Here is a 20,321-nt window from a genome sequence, read left to right on the forward strand (position 1 = left end):
TAGAAATGGTAAGAGTATGAAAAAAGCAAACTCTAGCAAAATCCACATCTTTAGAAGATATGTAAAACATTACTATGCTCAGTTCCTCAGAATATGTTTGCAGTTAAATCACAGAATAATGGGAACTAATCATTTACATATTCTAAGCTTGCAGATCTAAGGAATTCTGTTTAATAATTAAATTTTGTAAGTTGGATAACTTTTATATAGGGAAAACCTTTTTCTTTCACTTGAGAAGCCTTGAAATGATGAACTGCTGAAGACTTTATCATTCACTGTGAAGCTTTGACTCTTTTTCTTCAACTCTCCACTGAAGCTGAATTGTGATGATTGTGTTATATTGACTCTGCAACCAGATTCACTTTTTAAACTGCTTTTCTAGCAGTGGGATTTACTTTGTACCTGTGATACAACACTGGATCTCTGTTTTCACACTACAGTCTGCCTGCTTGTTTACAAGTTCTTTGTATGGATGCTCTGGTCCACATGAAGCCTTTGTCCCTTGTTGTGGAGATGTCAGTGTGTAAAGATCTGTGAGTTCAGTGTGTGGTGCTTTCCCAGTGCTCACCCCAGCTCTGCCTCTCTGCTGCTGTTTAAAGAGAAAGTGTTCTTATTTCACCAATGCATCTCTCAAAACTTCAGGTGTTACTTTCTCTCTTGTGTGTTTTCCACATAATTTGCCCCCTCTCCAGATCTTATGTAAATACTGCAGCTACTTCTTTCTGTAGTTTCTTTAATTATTGGCAGGTAAATCCTCCTTTCATAAGAATTGTTACTATCCAAGCATAAACCAGAGGAAATTAGCCTAAAAGGCTGTGAGAATATCCCTTAAGCTGGTGGTGGAGTGTTTTCTTCTGATTTGGGTATTGCATTTATATTGTTCCCCCTGTTTTTCAGAGGAAAAAACAGGGGCTCAAGGTACATTTTGAATCTGTCTGTTATGATGGACTGAAATGCAAGAGTAGTCACCAAAATGAAACAGTCTTTAAATGACTTGCCCTCTTTTGGATGCCTTTCTGTTAGACATTTGTGGTAACTCTAGCATCTTTCTTTACTGTTTTCTAGGTTTTGTTCATGGCAGAAAAAAATGTTCTGTTGCTTTGACTGGCAATCAAACAATCTTAAGTCCATTCAGTCATGAAAACCTGTTTAACTTCCCTAATATATTTTCAGTGAATATGAGCAATGCATTTGGAAGTGAGGTTTGTTACTCAGCAGGACAACCTGAACAAAAATCCTACTTATTCAGTTGGGTGTAACCAGAATAAATAATCAGAGAATGAGTATCAGTAATGCTTTGTTCTGTTCCCAGACTTTAGGCACCATTTGTCACTGAGATGGTTTGTGTGTGAACTTTGTTGGATATCAGCTGACTTGGAGAATGAGTCAGCTGCCAAGAGTGAAAAAAACAATAAATTGGTGGGACACCTTTGCTTCAGCTCCATTTGCATTTGAACACAGGGTTTGGGGTTCTGTTGGATGTGGTGATGCTTGGGGTAGCAGATGGAGAAACTGGTTATTCTGGACAGATTTTAATGGTGATTTTACCCTGGTGGTGCTCGTATTTTACCTTTTCTTTCTTACATGGTGCTCAGGTCAAGTCTTCTTCTGTGTATTTTTGATCTTTCAGTGTTCCTACAAACATCAATCTACATCATCAGTCTTTTCCTCTCCAGAAGGTAACACAGACAAGGGATGGATTTGGCCCTTCCTACAGCTGGCAGATACCAGTTGAATGTGGTCCTAAAATTGGAAGGGAGCTGGGAATATGATACCTTGGTCTATCAAAAATAGCCTTTCATTCTTCCTCTGTCATTTTGTCACCAATTACTCATAAACACCCTGAGAAGATGTGTTATGTTACCAGATTGCTGCATCTCGGTTTTGTCCTGCTCACTCACCTTCCCTTCCATGATCTTCAGCTTTTAAGGCTTCTCTGCCTTCCCAAGGGCTGATGTACAATGGACTCCTCTGTGCCTCAGGATACTTGTAGTTGTTTTTAATGAGCTCTTAAAATTTTTATTTTCTTCCCTTTATCCACTTCTTTTCAGCCTTGCATTATTTGTCTTTACTGACCTCTTCTTGGGGATTTGGGATTCTTCCTAGAGCCCATCAGTGCTGTTTCTGAAGCACCAGCACAGAACAGCACTATATACACAAATAAAACCAGAACCACGTCCACTCTAGAGATTATATTCCATTATGAAGTAGTTCCAAAATATTTGTTGTTAGACTGAGGAATCGGAGACAGTTGGAATCCAGTATTTTACGTGCCATAGGTAATTTTTTTAAACAGATGTAACTTGTTTTTTCACTTCCTTAAAACAATGTTCCCCTTCCCCCACCAGAACTGCAACAATGTGGTTTCAAGTGGTAAGTTGATAAGGGTTATCATTTCTAGCCACTCTTTAAACCTGGCATGAAGTCAGGACCCACCTCAGACAAGAGTGATAGTTCACAGCTTTGCACAAGAGACTGTGAAAGTCTCTGAAATGCCACCAGTGTGGTGTATTATTCACCTCTAACTTAATTTAGTTTGTTTATTTTAGATTTAACTGTGTGTGTTGAAAGAGTGGGGTGCATAATAGCTGGGAGGACAGGATTCCTACCACGCAGGTGTGGTTATTAGAAAAAACTGCAGGATACAGGAAGCCTTTGACTCACAAACCTCTGCAAGAGTGGAACATCCCTTGTTTGACTCGTGGCTCAGTGGGATTGCGTAGCTTTGGCTGAGCCATGTAATAAAATGCCAGTCCCAGGAATTTCTCCCTTATGTTGTGTTAATGTTGGTTCACAACTGAGCAGGGAACGACTGCTTTACTGGAAGTCATGGCCTTCAGAACAAATTATTCAACCTCTCTGGTCTTAACTCTTCAAGTTTGGACCTTGGTGCCTGTTGGCATCCCTGGCAGTCTTGTTCCAGCCTCCTATACTGTGCCAGGGTGGGACTGGGACTGGGAAAGAACTGTTCCGGGCTGGTGGGTGTTACCCAACCAATGTAGTTTTTCCCCCTTTGTTTCCCCAGCTTTCAGATGGGTTGAATTTTGTCTGCCATCTGGGTGAACCTCAGAGCCACTTGAAAGAAGAGTGGCAGGGATCGTTTCACCATCCTGACTTGGTACCTTTCAACAGGTTAAACAATAAATACAGGGGAAACCTGTAGATGTTATTTATTATTTATGCTGTCTTTCTCCTGGCAGAGCTTAAAAAATCTGCCTTGCTAATTGTTTCCTAGTGTTAGAGATGAGTATTCAGTCCAAGTTTACTGGAGGAAGTCTTGCAGCTTTTTGAGTAAAGAAATACCTCTTTTTGTTTAAAGTACACTGCTTGTCCAGTGAGGACCTGGGGCTAATTGCTTTCTCCCTCCTTCTGCCCTGCCTTTATTTTGCACATGGCAATGCTTCTCAAGTGCTGGGTGCTTTCCAGGGAGATGTCCTTTGCTCCTGGAATTCTTGAAACTGAAGAATGTAGTACAGGTCTGCATGACTTCTGTTGCTGTGTTCTCCTCTGTTTGACTCAATGAGTTCTTCATTCCTGCACTGGAAAAGCCAAATAGATGCAAATCCTGGAATTTCAGCATTAGCTGCTTGCTGTCAAAGGGCAGGACTGTTCTGAAGTTTTTCTGCTGGGTTCACAAGGATTTTTGTGGGTTTCCTCATACAAAGTAGCTTTAGACTACACAAGAAACTTTTCTTATGTTGACTTTTTGGCAGGTTCTCTGGGTATCAGCTCGTCATCTCATCTGGGTATCTGTGGTTTGTTCTGGAGAAGCATCTTTTGACTCAAAGAATTGCTTCTCATATGGGTGGATTCCCCTTCTGGGACAAACTAAACACAGCCATCAGTGTCTCTTCTATGACTGTAATGCTTAGAACAGCCTCATTAAGGGATCTTTGTTTCCGTTTAGGTCAGTCAAATGTTGACACTCCTGTGAAATAACTTTTCTCATTGTTTTTCAGCTAGTTTCTGCCCAGTGGCAATATATAATTCTTCCTGACTGAGTCAGTGCATTTATGATCTTTTCTATCTTTATAAATTTTAATTTAGAAGTACAGTCATCATTTTGGTCTTCCATGTATTTTCCAAGGGAATGTCTTTTATTGACAGAAACAAAAGATAATACCTATTTTTAAAAAATAAACAGATTTAAAATGCAGCTTTGAAAACATCTGTGCTGCAGAGTCCACCACACAAGTTGTCTTAGGAGCCAGAAGTGAACGCTGTCCTGTTTAGATGTCACTGTGCTGGAGCAGCTACATGTGGGTGTTTACTGCTAAAGTACTTGGGAACTGGGGAAGGGACCCAGGAAGCTTTGTGTCTTTGAGCCTAATCTTAGCACAGTCATGGTGCTGTAAGACCTAGAGGGAAGAATCCTGGGAATACTGCTGGTTGTGTGTGGAGCCAGCATCTTCTGACATGAGAGCTTTTTACCAAGGTCCTTCATTCTTCTGCTGTGGCCAAGGAGAGCCAGGGCGTGGATAAAACAGGCAGAGCTGATGTCGTGGCTGGTGTTCAGTGTGGCTAATTTCAGTCACATTTTCTAAAGCAACCACTATTGGGCAGGGCTGAGGTGAAGTGGGAGTCTGGAAGAATTTGGTGCTATGGTAACTGCCAAGGCTGCTGGTGAGTGGAAACAAGACTGTTCTGACTGAATCACCAGCATGTGTCTGCGTTTATTTTGGTCAGTCTGCTCTGTTTGGAATTGGTCTACTGATGCAGCATTTTTGAAGCTTCACATTAGGTGTGGGGGGCAGTTCCAAGTATTCAGTGTTCGCTGCTGAGAAGGTGGTTTTAGGAGGTCACTTTTGCTTAGCTTTGCATCTTACCTATGATGGATAATGGACATAAATGTATTATTACCCCCAAAATAATTTTTTTCCTGTTTGAGACTGGGTGCTAACATTCCTGTGCATCCTTTTTCTTAAGAGGCTCTTTGAATCTCTCAAAAAGGAACTCCAGTTAAGGAATACCCCACAGGGAGTCTGTCTACACTATAATGGTCCAAAACCAGGGGTGATACAGGCAGGCAGACCATAGAGATTTATGTTGAATGATATTGAATATCATAATTGATTCATTAAAAAAAAAAAAAAAAAGGCAGTAATTTGCTCTCCCAAAAATACTGTTTAACTAGTATTGAATTTGTTGCATATACAAAACTGGTTTGGAGCATTTGGAATCGAGGAAGTGAGAAGCTGTTCTGCACCAAGAAGTTCAGAAAACATCTGATGCTTTTGGGGGTGGTGGAGTTGAATAATAATTTTTTTTTTACCTCCCAGTTATCAAGAGAATAGGGTGATTTTTTTGTTTGAGGCTTTGTAGATTTTAAAGCTCATTTCATCCATTACTTCTGGTACATAAATTGATTGTAGATGGGAAAAGCAAAGTAGCACTTTCTAAAACAAAACCCAGCAGTCAAGTCTGTGACAATTTGAAGTTCTGGGTATAAGATGTGGGCTGTGGAGTTGAAACTCAGCATGGTGAGGGAGTCTGTTTTTATTTTAGGTTGTCTGCAAATTCTGTGTGCAGTTTTACAGCCATTAAGGTCTTATTTTTAAAGTTTGTCTTGAGCTTTAAATGGGATCAGAAGTTGAAGAGCAAAAAACTGTGAACCAGGAAGGCTTGTGGTCATGTTCCTTTTTTTTTTAAGCAACATATTTCCATGGTGTTGTGTATCTAGATTAAAGTGTAGTTCTAAATTTAGTATTTGTGGAGTTGTAATGCTTGCTTTTTATAAAAATACAAGCTTCCAGTCTCAATTTAAAGCTATATTGTCTGAAAATGGAAAGATACTATTCTGTAAGTTTTGTCTTTGGTTATGTGCATCAGATTTGCTGCTGTACACAAAAGAGGGGGATGAATCTGCATAGAAAATAATGAAGTTAAGCAGGATAAGCCAAAGTGGGTGATGACCTATTTTATCTGAGTTCAACAACTAGGTTATTTCCTCTAATTTCCAATGTTTTCCTTAGTGTTGCCACCCATGTGGTGCAGTACAGTGCAGTGAGCCAGCAAGGGATGGGGACAAAGGGCACCCATTGAAGTGCTGCAGCTGGGATTGTGCTGAAGCTGTGCCAAGGCTGTGTGCAGAGGTGTCCTCTCTGTTCAGTTCTAGGTCTGTTAATGTCAACAGCAGCAGATGTAGAGGCAGAGGAGCAGACAAGCACCCTCAGGCAGTAAAGAGGGATGAAGTTGGCCTGTGGCCCTGTGCCAGCAGAGCTGTGCTGTGTGATACTGAAAGGAAGGAATCTGACACCACCACAAGACAAAGTGGCCACAGTTCTGCAGTGTTTTACCTTCAGCTGAGCCAAATAGATCAGGACATAAGAAACATTCCCTATGCCAAGAGGCATGTCCTGCTCTTTGAACAAGATTTGTCACAGCCAACAAATTTGGGACGTCTGGAGCTCGGTGATGTGACCTGGTGAAGTTGGTGGAGATGGTTCTGCCAGAGAAGCAGAATGGTCTGCTCCTGGACAGGTTTTTGTTCAGTGTTTCAGACCTGCCAGTGTCAGGATGAGCTCTCTGGTGTTATTGCTTCAGGCTTAGATGGTGCTTTTATATTGAGTTGAAGCAGTTGTGTACTTTGAATCACAGCTCCCGTCAGGTTTGAACAGTTGGCAGAGGTGGCACTTGTCACTGCTCTCACAGAGTTGAGTGCAGTTGTAGCTGTGGACTGGGATCCTGGCTGCTTGCACACGTAGTTGAAAAAAAAACACGTGGCAAAACCCACCATGTAGTAAGGAAATCTCTGTAGCAGCAGAAGATTCCAGACTCAGTCGGAATACAGAAACTGAACAAGAACTCCCTTATCTGCCAGTGCACTAAGAAAGTGGCAGTGAAGAGCTGGAGTACTCCCTGAAGATAGAGGGGAAAGTCTTCTGTATTGTGCCTGGAAGGCTGTAAACATATCCCCAAATTCAGTTTATTAGAGATGCATGTATGTCAGATGACACCATGAGGCTGAATTTTTAGATGCCATAAATGCCTGCTTTGGAGAGGCTCTCATGAGTCAGGGAACTCATGAGGATGTAACTTCTGACTCGTGCTCTGAGCAGTGCAGAAAATGTTTGCAAGAAAGGTGTGTTTAGAAGATGCTCTGCAGCACTGACCATAATCACTCATGTTTGGTGTGCTTTGAGGAGTGCTATGAAAGGTCCCCAGACCCTCCCACTTCAGTGTTCATCCAAAAACCCCACCACCCAACAACAAAAAAAGCCAGAAAACAAACCTTATAAATTGAAGAAGCTTGTTTAAGAATAGCTAATAAAATCAGAAGGGTTAAATGCTTTGAGATGGTACAGAGACTGTTTAAGAAGACATTTTATTGGAGGATGAGACAGTTGACAAAATTAGACACAGGGATGAGAGGCAATAGAGATACACACCCCAAAAGTTTAAATTTTATTCAATGAGAAAAATTGAAAGAACAAACCCTTAAGCTTAAAAAACCCAATAGGGTTGACCAAAATGAGTTGAGGGACATCTGGCTCAAGGTCCGAAATCTTAAAGGAATATTTTTCCCTCCCAACATATCAGGGATGGGAAGCAAGCTGGAGTCTCTAAAACCAAGAGATAATGCAGGAGAACTCCTTATGAAGAACTTTGAGAATGTAGGAATGTTTAGAGGGTCATAAATGCCAGTCTTTTGCTTTTAAAGGATTGTCCTTCTGAAGAGAAAGAGTTAATACAGCAACAATGTCATTTGTAAACAAAACATATGCCAATCTTTGTTTTTAAATGGTAACTTGGTTCCTGTTGAAGGATTAATACAACAACCCATAAAAGACAGGACGAGATCATTGGGGTTATCTGGTCTTCATTCAAGAGTTCTAAAGAATGAAATAGCTGAGTCATGGACTATGGAATGTGACATTTAAAAAGTCTTGATTACAGAGAAGAGATGTGTGTCTGTGGGGTTTTTTTCCCCCAAGGGATCCAGAGGAATGAGATCACATAGTCCTTCCTCTAAAGTCCCTTCCATCCTTGAGATCTCTGTATCAGAGCAGAACCTTCCTTGTTGCTTTTCTTGAACGCAAGGTTCAGGAGCTCAAGGGCTCAGGGTGGATGTGCCGGGCAGTCACCACAGCATGTGCAGTGTGTGAGTTCAGGGTTGTGCTGTACATCAGCAACCAGTCTTTCCTGGATGATCTCATCTCCTTGACCACTAGGAAGAGAGCTGGGTTTAGCTGGTATGATCACATCAGGACTTGTGTTTGTGTGTGGCTCAGGGAGTTCTGTTTTCTCAGCGTGGCTGATAACCTGTTCTATGCACTGCAAACCGAGAGTTTGCTGCCTCTCTGCTCTCTCTGTTGGTCTGAGGAGGAAGGGTCTGCATCCTCTGGGAGCTGGTGCACTTCAGAAACAGAGCATGTCTTTAAAAGAAAGGATTGACTTAATTTAAAGCAGTGTAAAACTGGGCTTCAAGGATTTGAAATCCAGACGGTCATGCTACCAAAATGTGGCGTGTACAAGAGAGTTGGCCATGTTTGCGAAGATGGTCTCTTCTCCCAGGTAACAAGTGATGGGACAAGAGGAAATGGCCAGAAGTTGCATCAGGGAGGTGTAAGTTGGATATCAGGAAAACTTTCTTCATGGAAAGGTTTGTCAAGCACTGGAATAGGCTGCCCAGGGAGGTGCTAGAGTCCCCATCCCTGGAGGGATTTAAAAGATGAATGGCTGTGGCACTTTGGGACGTGGTTTAGTGGTGAGCTTGGCAGTTTTGGTCAATAGTTGGACTCGACAATCTTAAAGGTATTTTTCCACCAAAACAATTCTATTTTGTGCTATTAAAGAAATTACAGGCTAAGATTTTATAAACTTGCAGATCTCTAAGGATTAAAATTTCCGTGTAAACAAAAACCAATCAGTTATTACCATTTCCATGTGACGGTGACTGAGATGGGGAAGTCAAGGACAGGGAGCAGTTTCTGCAGGGGACTTAATGCACATAACTTGAAGAAATTGTAACTTAGGGGTGAAATTCTGAAATAGTATTTTCATACCTGATTAATGTTTTATGGAGCAGGTGGCCAAGGAAGCCACAGAAAGAAAACTGATACAGTGAAAGAATAGCAAGACACTGTATGTAGTACTACAGTATGTAGGACTACTGGCTGTAGCCCCCTTGGATTCTTACTTTTACAAGAACAACAGCCCAACAGTTAGTTTCAAAGCTCAGTAACCTAAAAATATGGGAGTGTGTTGAAAAAAAAACCTGAGCTGTGTTACCAGAGGATATTTAGAGAATTACAGACCATGCAAATTAGCAGAAACAGAAGACACAAAATGGGAATGTGCATAAGTATTGCAGTGAGGAAGAGGAGACTTTGTGAAGGCTGGCTTTGCCTTACTGTCCTGCTGGATAGGTGCAAAAGGATTCTCATGAGGGCAGAATGAACAATCCAGACTTGATACAAAAAATGGCCTCTGAGCTGCCTCTTAGAGTGCAGGGTCAAGCTGTGTCCCACTTCCATGGAAAATTGAGTTCAGTTCTCATCTGCAGTCAAAAAATAAATGCAGTAATAGAGATCAGGAGGGGGAGGGATAGAAACCAAAACAGAGAACATTGTTATGCTGTTATCTGTAATAATCACTGTGGGCTTGTGTTGTGCGATGCTGGTGGCTCTGGTTATTCCCTGCTTCTCAAAGAACTTACAGAACTGGAAGTGTAGCAGGAGCATTGAGGTAGAGATGAGCTTCCATAAGAACAGCTGAGTAGACTGTGATTAACCAGCCTTGAGAAGAGACCTTTGGGGGCTGGGGTGTGAATCAGGACTTTAAAATCCTTGAGAAAGTTGTCCGGAAAATGCTTTTCCTCTCTCTTCTAATTTTAAAAATGCAAGTACAAAGGAAAAATAGGTTGGGCAGGAATTGAATGGGGGAGCTGTAGGATGTTGCCTTTTCAAAGAGCTTACAGAGGTTCAGAAAGTGAGATTGTGTAGAATATATACTGGACAATGCAAGAGTGTTCTTGGAAAGTACAACTGTGTGCTCTGTCCTCTGCATCCACTATCAGCTATTTCTGGAGACAGTACATCAGGCTAGACAGACATCTGTCCTCATATACTATATCTGCACTTAGGTGGTTTTTTACTGTCTTGTTAATCACCTATATAAATAGGTTTTTTTCTGATATATGGGTAAAAACACCTCACAAATACCAAACTGGAAATTACATTGCTGATTGTTTTCCTTTTCCTAGCAATTAAGAACTAAAGAGTAGCTGTAGTTGTACATCAGAAAGCCGTCAGTTAGTGATATTTTATTTTGGATTCAATAAAAGACACGAGTAATGGAAAATCTTTAGTGATTTTGTCATTCTTAAATAATTTGTGTGTGGGTTGGGTTTATTTTAGGGCTGTATTTCTGCTGCAGGGGATCTTGTGCCTTAACCGTTCTCTTGCTTGACTGGTATTTTGTTTGGTTTTTTTGAAGGTACATGGGAATAGGACTTTCTGCTCAAGGAGTCAACATGAACAGGCTTCCTGGTAAGTCACTGTTAAGGTTTGTTTTGACTTACAATCTGTGTTAAATGTTCATTTGAAATAAAGATTTTTCTATATTAATATAAATAAATCAGTGACTGTGTGTTTCTATTAATAAAATTGCATTACTGTAATTGTCTTATATCTGGAAGTTTCAACCTATTGAGTGTTAAATTGAGTTACTGGTGTTGTCAATGCAGCCATGATGATTTTAGCAGATAACAGAAATTAATACTAAACTAATGAGTAATGGGCAAGATGATGACCTTTCAGACAGGCAAACTCTTCTTCGTGTCTGAAAAGTAAGTAGGAAACTCATTTTGCATATAACCTCTATATTCCACTTGATAAATTTACATGAAAGAATCTGAAAATGACAGGATAATTGGCCTGTTGTATTGTCTCTCTTCTTTCCTTCTTCCCACTGAAAGACTACAAAAAGTGGTATTTCCAGTTAATATTGTTGCTGCTTTTGTTTGAAATGTGTGGTTTTAGGTTTGCCTCTAAGTTGGTTAAGTGGCTTGTTTTTAGAAATAAGTAATTGGTAATCCTTCTTTAACAACATCCAATTTATTGAGTAAAACAACAATTTCTAGATATGTATTGACATAGTGACTTCTGTGCCAGAAATTCTTTCAACTGCGCTTGAAATTGGAAGTTTGTATTTGGTAGAAAGTAAATGTTCCAGGATGCCAGGATGAATGACAGCTGATCAGTGGTGGGGGCTTTTTTGGCCTTGGGTGTTACTTCTGGTGAAAGATGAAATCTGTGTTCGGCCCTTATTATGGATGTTGGTATTTCTCAAGGAGAATGTTTTGTGAATGTCCTAACAAAAGAGAGATCTGGAAACTGTCTTGGGGAGAATGGTTTCAGTGACACCTGTGCTTTAAAGAATTTGCACCGTACTGCAAAATATATTCGTTTGTTATGACAACTGCACCAGTCAGCCCTACTCTCTCTGCACTTCCTCTCCCCCAGTCCTCCTGATCCAAGTGGGTTGTGTGCCATGTACAAGGCAAAGCACAAATGTAGTCCCGTCATCTCCTTCCAGGGCTGAAGCGTTTGGCAAAGGGGTTGTTCAAGAAATGGCTCCCTGGCTTGTGTGGTGCAAAGATGGGGGGACTGTCTTCTAGACTTGGCCTGCAGATAGTTAGTTGGATTATGCTTAATTTAGGATTCTCCTGGGGTTATAACATAGGTACATACACACAGAGTTCAGCACTAACCTGAGATGGTGTGTGCTGAATGTCTCATGTGTGCTGTCTCAAAATAGAACAGCCAGTGTAATTTCTTTTTTTTCTTTTTTTTCTTTTTTTTTTCCCCTTTGGTGACTAAAAATTACCCAAACCACTTCTGATAAATGGCTTTAAAGCCTGGGAGTTACATGGGCAGCATTTGTGGCCAGTTTGAGTCAAAGTGCCTGTATACCACTATCCTTTTTTGAGTGCATGTGGTGAACATGGAATTCTTTTCTCTCAGTGAAATAAAGCATAAAGTGAACTTGAGACTTGAGATAGTGCTTGTTTAGCAATGAATTGTACAAATTTCATCCTATGAACCTGTTGTTTGTTTGATCACATGCAGATTATGCTGCCAAGAGTCATTCTGTAGTCATAGTTAGGTCGCTCTCCCATCATTTGTGTAAGATTAACTGCATGGCTCTGTATTACAGCTCAATAATTATCTTCCCGGCTTTTGGAGAATGAGTCTGGGTTTTTTTTAGTATATTGTTCAAGTAACTGAAGTGAGAAACATATTTCTAGGCTTAACTGTTATCAGGTCCTTCACAGCACAGAGTAAGTGAGAGCTCACAACGAAGTGACAGACTTTGGAGTCTTGACTTGGCTTCATGTCAAAGTGTAATTTTAACTTTTTGTGACCTGAAACCGTGCCAGGTTTGTCTCCTTAGACTCTTTTTAAGTCACTTCTGCTTTAACAGATCGATTTTCACTCAGTTTGCTACCAGGGAAGTGTGTAACCACTACAAGTGGTGGTTGGGAGCCCAGAGCCTGGTACAGGAGCCAAAGTTGGTCCCTTTCTTGTTCCCTGTTTCACTGGGGGTCCTTGACACCCTGGCAGTCCTAATTCAAAGAACAATCTCACTGCTGGGTTCTGTCTCAAACTCCTTTTCCCCCCACAAGGACAAACACTTTGGCTATATCCAGTTCCAAGTCAGGGCATTTGTGCTTTATTCCAGATTTATTTTGGCGTCAGCCCAGCTGGGTGCTGGTGGGGGTAGTGCTGAGCTGTCTCTGAAGGTTACAACTGTGATTGGAGCAGCATGAACTGAGTTCCCTTAACTATCCCTCTCTGCATTGGGAATAGAGAGTGCTTTTAATTGGAGAGCTTCCTGTCCATATTTGACTCAGGGTTTCTTTGTGCTGTGCTTTGAAATTCAGTCAGCAGGTCTGACATGATTGTGGGATTATTATTAACTACCAACTTTTGTGACCCTGACATATCTTGATTTTTAAAAATTGTTTTAGAGACATTTAGAACATTTACTAATGAGCATTCTGCTTTAAACCAGTGGCTTTTATTGAAATGTCTGCTCACTTCTTTCCCCACATACAGTGTTTTTTCACGTATGCTCAGCATTTTGGTATTTGAGGATGAAATTACATGTTGCAGCTGAACTGATCTAACTCAGTGTCATCAGAGGAGAGAAACCTGACCCTTCCCTCCTCCCCACCCCATCTGCACAGTCACTCTTCTTCCCTGGTGCAAGCCCTTGGCTCTGGCAGTTGCCTTGGCCAGGCCAGGCCAGCTTTCAGGCCAGGCAGGAAGCAGCCTGCCTCTCTGCTGTGTTGGGGTTGTGGTGGGCTGGTTCCTTCAGGACTCGTGGAGCAATGCTCTTACCTGTGCATCCTGCCTATAACATCTCTGTTTATTTTATTTTATTTTATTTTATTTTATTATTATTTAGCCCTCAGTCCAGTAAGTTTTTCTGAGCCCAACTGAAAGTTGGTTGTTTGCTACAGGTTTTACCAAACCTTCATAAAACAGGAAGATGGTAAGTGTCCTGTCTTTAACATGGGTGAGATTGCACACTAGAAATTATTCTCCCATAATGTGATGTTCTGCATTGGTCAAGTCCTTCATGCTGTTGAGAAATAACATCTCATTTGTTTGAGCTCTTTGAGAGTAACCCAGCAGGAGCATAGAGCCAGGCAGAGAGGGAAGGGAGGATGAATCTCTAAAGTAGCAGCAAGGTCTTAATTCAGCCTAAGATGTTGTGAAACCACACCCTTAGGCATACCCTGCTTCAGTTTCTTAAACAGTATAGATAGGATCTGACCAATCACTTTTAGAGACTTTAAACACCCTCTGGTTAATAAATGACTTGCCCTGCTATGCAGCATTGTACATGCTGAAGGGAGTGCCAGCTTTCACTCACCATTCTTTGGTTTTCAGAAACATTGGTAATTTTTTCAGCTTGCTTTTCAAACAAAGGGATACTGCTTGGCTTTTTCACCATCTGCCTGCTCCAAACCCTCTGTTAAAAGAACAAGCTTTCAAACTCAGTAATACTTTATGGACTTGAATTAGTGTGCAGCCAGATAAATCAAGAGAATTTGGTGTACAGAAACCTGCTCCGTGTTGGGGTTTGGCTTCTGGGACTGTAGTGCTGTAAGCCAGGCCTGCAAAACCAGAAACAGTTTGTCCAGAGTCTGTTCTGCAAAAGGTCCTTGTGAGTGACCCATTTTTGTAGACATGAAGATAAAATAAAAATGAGCCCTGGGAATTAAGAATTCCCTATGCTCTCCTCCTCTGTGAAAGCCATCCTTCATCCTCCATAAACCAACATGTGGACTGGGCTTTTCATTTTAGCTTTGTTTAGAGATCCTTTCCTTTGAATTTTCCTGCTAATAGGTTTCTGTTGACATTTTAGGTAGGACTTTATTTCTTCTCAGCTTATTTTACATGCTGTCAGAGGAGAGATGCAAGCAGGGGAGAAAGACTGCCTAGTACTCTGTCCTCCTGTTCCATTCTCTGAGAGGAAAAAGTTACTTATTTCTTCCTTAGTGATGTTCCCAAGGGTTTTTCAAGCTGGTGTGCTCCCCTCTGGGAGCAACCAGAGAAGAGAGGCTGGATAGGTATTGTATCATAAAATCATAGAATGTCCCAATTTGGTAGGGACTCAGAAGGATCATCGAGTCCAGCTCCTGGTCCTGCACAAGTAAAATTCTCATGGGAAGATGTTATTCCTCATCAGAGTTGGGGATGGGTTTCTGCAGAGGCTCTATATTTAGATGTTCAAACCTCAATTTGACAAAGCTCTTGGCAGCCTCATGTAACTCTGAAGTTAATCCTGCTACAAGTGGGAAGTTTGGCAAAAGACATCCAGATTTACCTTCTAGCCAGCTTTTGTTTTGATGTGGTTTATTTTTTATTTCTATGTTTCTTCTTTTGTTTTCTATGATTGGCATGGAATCTTTCTACTTCAGATGTGTTTAAGGAAGTTTTCAGTTTATGCTTTGGTTTGCCACTTACTGTGACTCCACTGACAAACAAAGGACCTGTGCTAAAGGACTCAGTCCCAGTGCTAAATGTAATAATTATAGAAGCTGAGACCTCACCAAATCATCTGATCTGAAGCAAATTCAATTATGCATTAGTCCTGCCTGACAGGTGTGTGCCTAAACCAGTCTTTCATTATTTTTCTGGCAACTTCTTCCAACACTGTCCTTATGTTGGAAACTTTTCCTGATGACAAAGCTGAATATCCCATGTAGTCTGAGTCTATTCTTGGATCACGTGGAGGGGGAAAATAATTAATTTCTTTCCTCTTTGTAGCTCTGTACATGAAAACCTCTATCACTGCTTTGTTGTCTTCTCTCCAGATCACACATCCCTGGCTGTTCACCCTTCCCTGTTTGTCAGGTTTCCTTGACTTATGACAACTCTTGTAGACATTTTCTGAACATTTAATCACTGGATGTATCACAAGCACCAGTATCTTACTTTTTATAGTAAAAGAAAACATTAAAATTCAGAGCAAGTCCAGGAAGTGGCTCTCATCCCATCTTGCAAACAAGGGCAAAGGAAAATCCTTGCCAAGCTTTCACAGTTCTTAAGGCTTCAGCAGAAATGGGAGGGGAGGAAGCTACATGGTTACCTGGGAAAAGAAGGCCTTTGGCTTCTAAAGCAATCAGCAAAAGCCCTAAAGTATGGGATTAAATACATGAACAGTATGTGGCAAACAAACAGTGATTGAGTCTGCTTTCAGAGCCTCTTGGCTACATCAGCAGCTTGGACACACTGCTTTATTTTCTGTCTTTAGAAGTAATTTCTATTAAGTTTATTTATTTATGCAGCTGATGAAGTGCTGTCTTATAGTACCTTATGGTGTTTGTCCTGCTGCAAAGCTCTTTCAGAACTATCCTTAAAAAACAGTTGTCCAAAATGGCACATGGGATTTCCACATGGTGTCACAGCAAAGCCTTAGACAGGTGTTAGTTACACATGCAGCGAGTCCTTCAGCTGGCTGTGCTAGTTCCTATCCACAAAATTGCTTATGCCTCCAGTACCCTCTAATTTATCCTATCAAACCAGTTTGTGGGGCTGCATGTGAAATGGGTCACGTAATTGGGTTAATAATAATGGGTGGGGGGCACTGTTTGATTCTGGAGTTGTTAGTAACTTGGATCTGTCCACTTGCCTGCTTCATCACACAGGTAATGCGGGTTGAAACAGCTCCTCTGGGAAACTTTATTCTCAGGAATCACGTGGCTGACAGTGGTTAGTTTTGATTGAAAGAGAGGTATTGAAAACCTCAGTTAAATTTCCCTCCAATTAACAGTTATCATGGTCATGGAGACATTTTTACAAAGGGGCATCTTTACAGGCATACTGGGCTGAAACTGACTTGGCTGGCTGAATTTTTATTTAGGCTGAGAGCTCTTAAAACTTCACTTGGGTGGCCTTTTTGCTGACTTAACTATATTTTTACCTGAAAGCGTAATTTGTACCTCCGAAGAGGTCATCAGTATGTTTAGAAATGGCAGGTTTTAGCACTGCACAGTGGAAGAAAAGAGAGCTAAGTGGGTCAGTGTGATGGGTCAGCTCCAGAATTACTGAATCCATTTGTGCAGGATGGATTTTTAGAGAAAATTCCTCACTACATGAGAGCTCGCCTGGGTGGGTGAAGATTATTGTGGTACATAGAACAGTGGTGGATAAAAAACATACACTACTAAAAAAAGATACATGTTACAGCAGATTTGAGATTTCTGGCTTTTGTAAGTCAGAGCCCTTTGGATTTATCTACATGAGTCTCTTATTTTTGGAGAAGGGGTTTATTTATGTAAGTGTATCTCCTGGTTGTCACTACTGCCTGTACTTTTATATACATCTTTGGTTGTGCTACCCTTGTTTCTTCTAAACTAAACTGCAAGATGCACTCCAGAATCACAGTTAGTCCTCTCCAGCCTCTAATAACTGCTCAGTCCACAACACAAGGCTAAGCAATACAGGCTACCCAGCCCCATTTGAGAAAAAAAATTAAAAAACCTCATACTGGAGGAAGTGTTCTGAGACTGGTTGAAACTGGTTGTTTCTTTCTTGAATCTGCTCCTACTGTACTGTACCATCTGCTATTTTCAAATAGCTTTTTTTAATTTTTTTTAAGTTTAAGTCAAAATTAAGGTCATACTAAAGAAATTAATAAGAAATTTGGGCTTCTTGTAGTAAAACAAAAGGATTTCCTTTGAACTGAAGCTTTCACATATTTTTAGTGTTAAGATTTTTTCCCCATATGGAATTAATCTTGTGTTCAGTGTATGTAAAATGCCATCATAGGAGAGTAATCTGATGAGTGCTTAATTTTTGTTCATCCTGGGCATACATAACTCTTTTTTTTTCTTTTTTCATCTTCTCTCTAAATTCTATGTACATATATTCTATCTATATTTTAATGGCTACCCTGCTGCATCATGTGTTGAAGAATCTGAGTTCCTCTGGCCTTACTTAACTCACTCTCATCTTTTTTCCTCCTGCTTCTACTCTCTGCAGATCAGTTGAATACCTTTCAAAAATTAAAATTTGAAACCACAAAATTTTTAAAATTTGAAATTTTAGAATTCTCAAAATTAAATGATCTCTATTAAAAAAAAAAGTCTTTGTATCTGTGGGAATCTTTGGAGTTTGTGGTTGACTTGTCCACTGCCCATCAGCTTCAGCTGAGCTCCACTGAACTGCTCAGTTGTTTTTTCATCCCATGTCAGCTTTCTCTTTTTTCATTCAGTTTTTTCAGTTTATGTGCTGAGCTAACCTGAACTTTTATGAAAATTCCAGCTTGAATACTGAAACAGATTTGTTGCATGTGCTGTGCATTCATTCACATCCCGTCTTTGTCCCCTAGAAGAACTGCAAGTTCTTTCTTTCACAATCTTCAGTTTTTCAGAAATCATTAATGGGCTTTCTGACAAAGTTCGGATTTGAAAGATCTAAATTTCACAGACATCCAAAGTTAAAACTTGCTGGTGTGTCATGAAAAGAATTAACTGGGTGTACTCTGTGTGGGTGCCTTGTGGTATGGGAGGGAAGGTTGTGGACTGAATTTGTGTATGAGGATGGTGGTGATGGTTTTGTTATAAATTACACATTGAGTGAATGGAATTTAGGTAAGTTTGTGTTGTTTTTTGAATAACCTGAATTCACGTCAGCCATTCTTTACCCTGGCAGCTGCCAGAGCTCCTTCCTCACACGCTCCCGTGCTCGGCACATTTGGGGTGTTGCCCCTAAGGAACTTATCGTGCACAGAGCTGAGCACAGCTTGGTTGGGTGGGTGTGTTCTAGAACACAAGCCTTGTGCTCAGGGCTGATACTGGCTGAGCTGGCGTGGCACAGGGGGGTTGGACAAATGTCTTAGTTCCTTCATGATACGTGCTGAGGGGTGACACCAGAGGGATCAGGTCCTCAGATGAGATCAGACCTGATGCTATCAGGTGTGTTCAGAGCTGGAGAGTAACAAAACCAGCTCCTGAACCACAGAATTGTGATGAATTACCTTCTGAATTAAGGTTAAATTTAATATCATGTTTTATTTATGGCTATGTGTATGAAAACTAGGACTGTATAAAGTAAAAGTTTGTGCCTTTTTCCCTTTCCAACTGACTTCAGTTCACGTGTTTGCTCGTATCGATTGTGATGATTGTCCTGTGTGCAGCCAGAGAAACTGCTGCCAGCCATTTGGGTGGGTTTTTAGGGAAGTGTTGGGTTTCTTTTTTTTTTTTTTTTTTTTTGGTCTGTTGAATTAGACTGTCTTTGGGCACCCAGACTTCAGGTTTGACTGGAGGAGGCAGGCTGAGGCTCCGGCTGAGCTCTCAGCAGCCATGCCTCTGCTCCCTGGAGTAGTTGGGAAAGTGCTTTGCCATTAAAGCTGAACAAAACCATGAATCAGTATTTCAAGACAGTAATCCTGGCCTTGGAAAATAACCAAAGAAAGTGTTTCCACTGGCCATGAAGTGCTCAGACATCAGTATGGGTAAGTGATTCTCACTCAGGGGTTACAGCTGAACCACGGTTTTGCATGCCCTGATTTCTCTGCCGTATCTCTTTCAGAGCTGGGCTGACCTCTTTTAGAGGTTCTCTGCTCTGTTCTCATGCAACATGTTCCCAGAGATGTATGATATGGGTATGCTGGAGCTCCTGCCTTTGCATGGAGTTCTCTGTCATCCAGCAGGTTGTGTTGGTTTTGTGCCATGTGAAAACAGGGTTTCCAAAGCAGAGCAGAGATGGCATTGCACAGAGGGGTTTGGGGTTTGGCCTTCACCAATGCCACAGGTTGCATCTCCAGCTGTAGCACAGATGATGGAAAATCCAGGTATCTTAGTGACAGCTAAGAGTTGACTGGCACTTTAGAGACAGCAATTTAGCTGTCAAGTCATAATCACAGCACTGCTTGTTTTTCAGATTAAAACAAATTCTTTAATGTGGCCGTACCTATTATCGGAGCCGTTTGGATAAAAGGTACCATCAACACAAAGCTCAGTTTCACTACAACTCAAGCTGCTGGTAGCAGCTATTTCTACTGATGGATAAATATGATCCTCTTCAGAAAACCCTGTTGCTTCACCTTGATTAATATGGAAAGTATTTAAGAAACCTCAGTTTAGAATCTAGAAGGCCTTATTGCAACCTCTTAACATCTGTTGCACATCTTAACACAGAGATGTGCTTCTTCTGGAAGACTTCTCTCTCCATAAGGGCTTGTGTTTAGATAAGTGGAATAATGAGTGGAACATAATTTTCTTAGCTCATTAAATACCATTTTAGGGATTGTTTTTAATAGTAGCTGGACATGAGCCCCCTGCATGCTACTGTGAACTCTAACATTGCTTTTGGCTGAATCACTGAACTGTCCTGCCTTGATATCTCTGTAAAATGCCCATTACCTTGCAAGATTTTGCTGGAGGTGTCTTAATATTTTATAAAGGTGTTCTTGCCATCAGCTGAAGGTTGAAAAGTTGGCCCATAAATGAACATATGAATTATTTAGTATGATGAGATTTGAAGCCTATGTATGTTATAAGCTTTTGATTTTAACTTGCCCTTTACCCGTTCCACTAAATAGATAAATGGAAAAGCTCCTCATCTGACTCCTTTTCCCATCCCTATCCTGCGTTATTTTGTACCCCTGCTCTGCTTCCCACCTCCTCCAGTGTGGTGTGTCAGGGAATATAATGGATATAATAGTGCAGTGGTGACCTGATCATGCGAGAGAGGCTTTTCCTTTGTAGATAGAATCAGCCTGTTCTGTAGTTGTTTTAACCATGGTGTGCTCTTCACAGGGCTGTAAATGCTTTGTAGCACATCTTGACCTCTCTGGTG

At 40.9% G+C, this 20,321-nt stretch overlaps 1 protein-coding gene across 2 annotated transcripts in view; it reads left to right on the forward strand.

Moving 5' to 3' along the window:
- The window catches only part of RANBP10 (RAN binding protein 10), a 69,846-nt gene that overhangs the window by 7,079 nt on the left and 42,446 nt on the right, over window positions 1-20,321 (forward strand). For both annotated transcript variants that reach the window (XM_017740933.1, XM_017740932.1), the window contains exon 2: window positions 10,438-10,490. In XM_017740933.1, coding sequence (XP_017596422.1) covers window positions 10,442-10,490 — 49 coding nt within the window. In that variant the 5' untranslated portion in view covers window positions 10,438-10,441. The remainder of the gene's footprint in view (window positions 1-10,437; window positions 10,491-20,321) is intronic.

The sequence above is a fragment of the Corvus brachyrhynchos genome, unplaced genomic scaffold, assembly GCF_000691975.1.
Source record: "Corvus brachyrhynchos isolate BGI_N302 unplaced genomic scaffold, ASM69197v1 scaffold26, whole genome shotgun sequence".
Lineage (NCBI taxonomy): Eukaryota > Metazoa > Chordata > Aves > Passeriformes > Corvidae > Corvus > Corvus brachyrhynchos.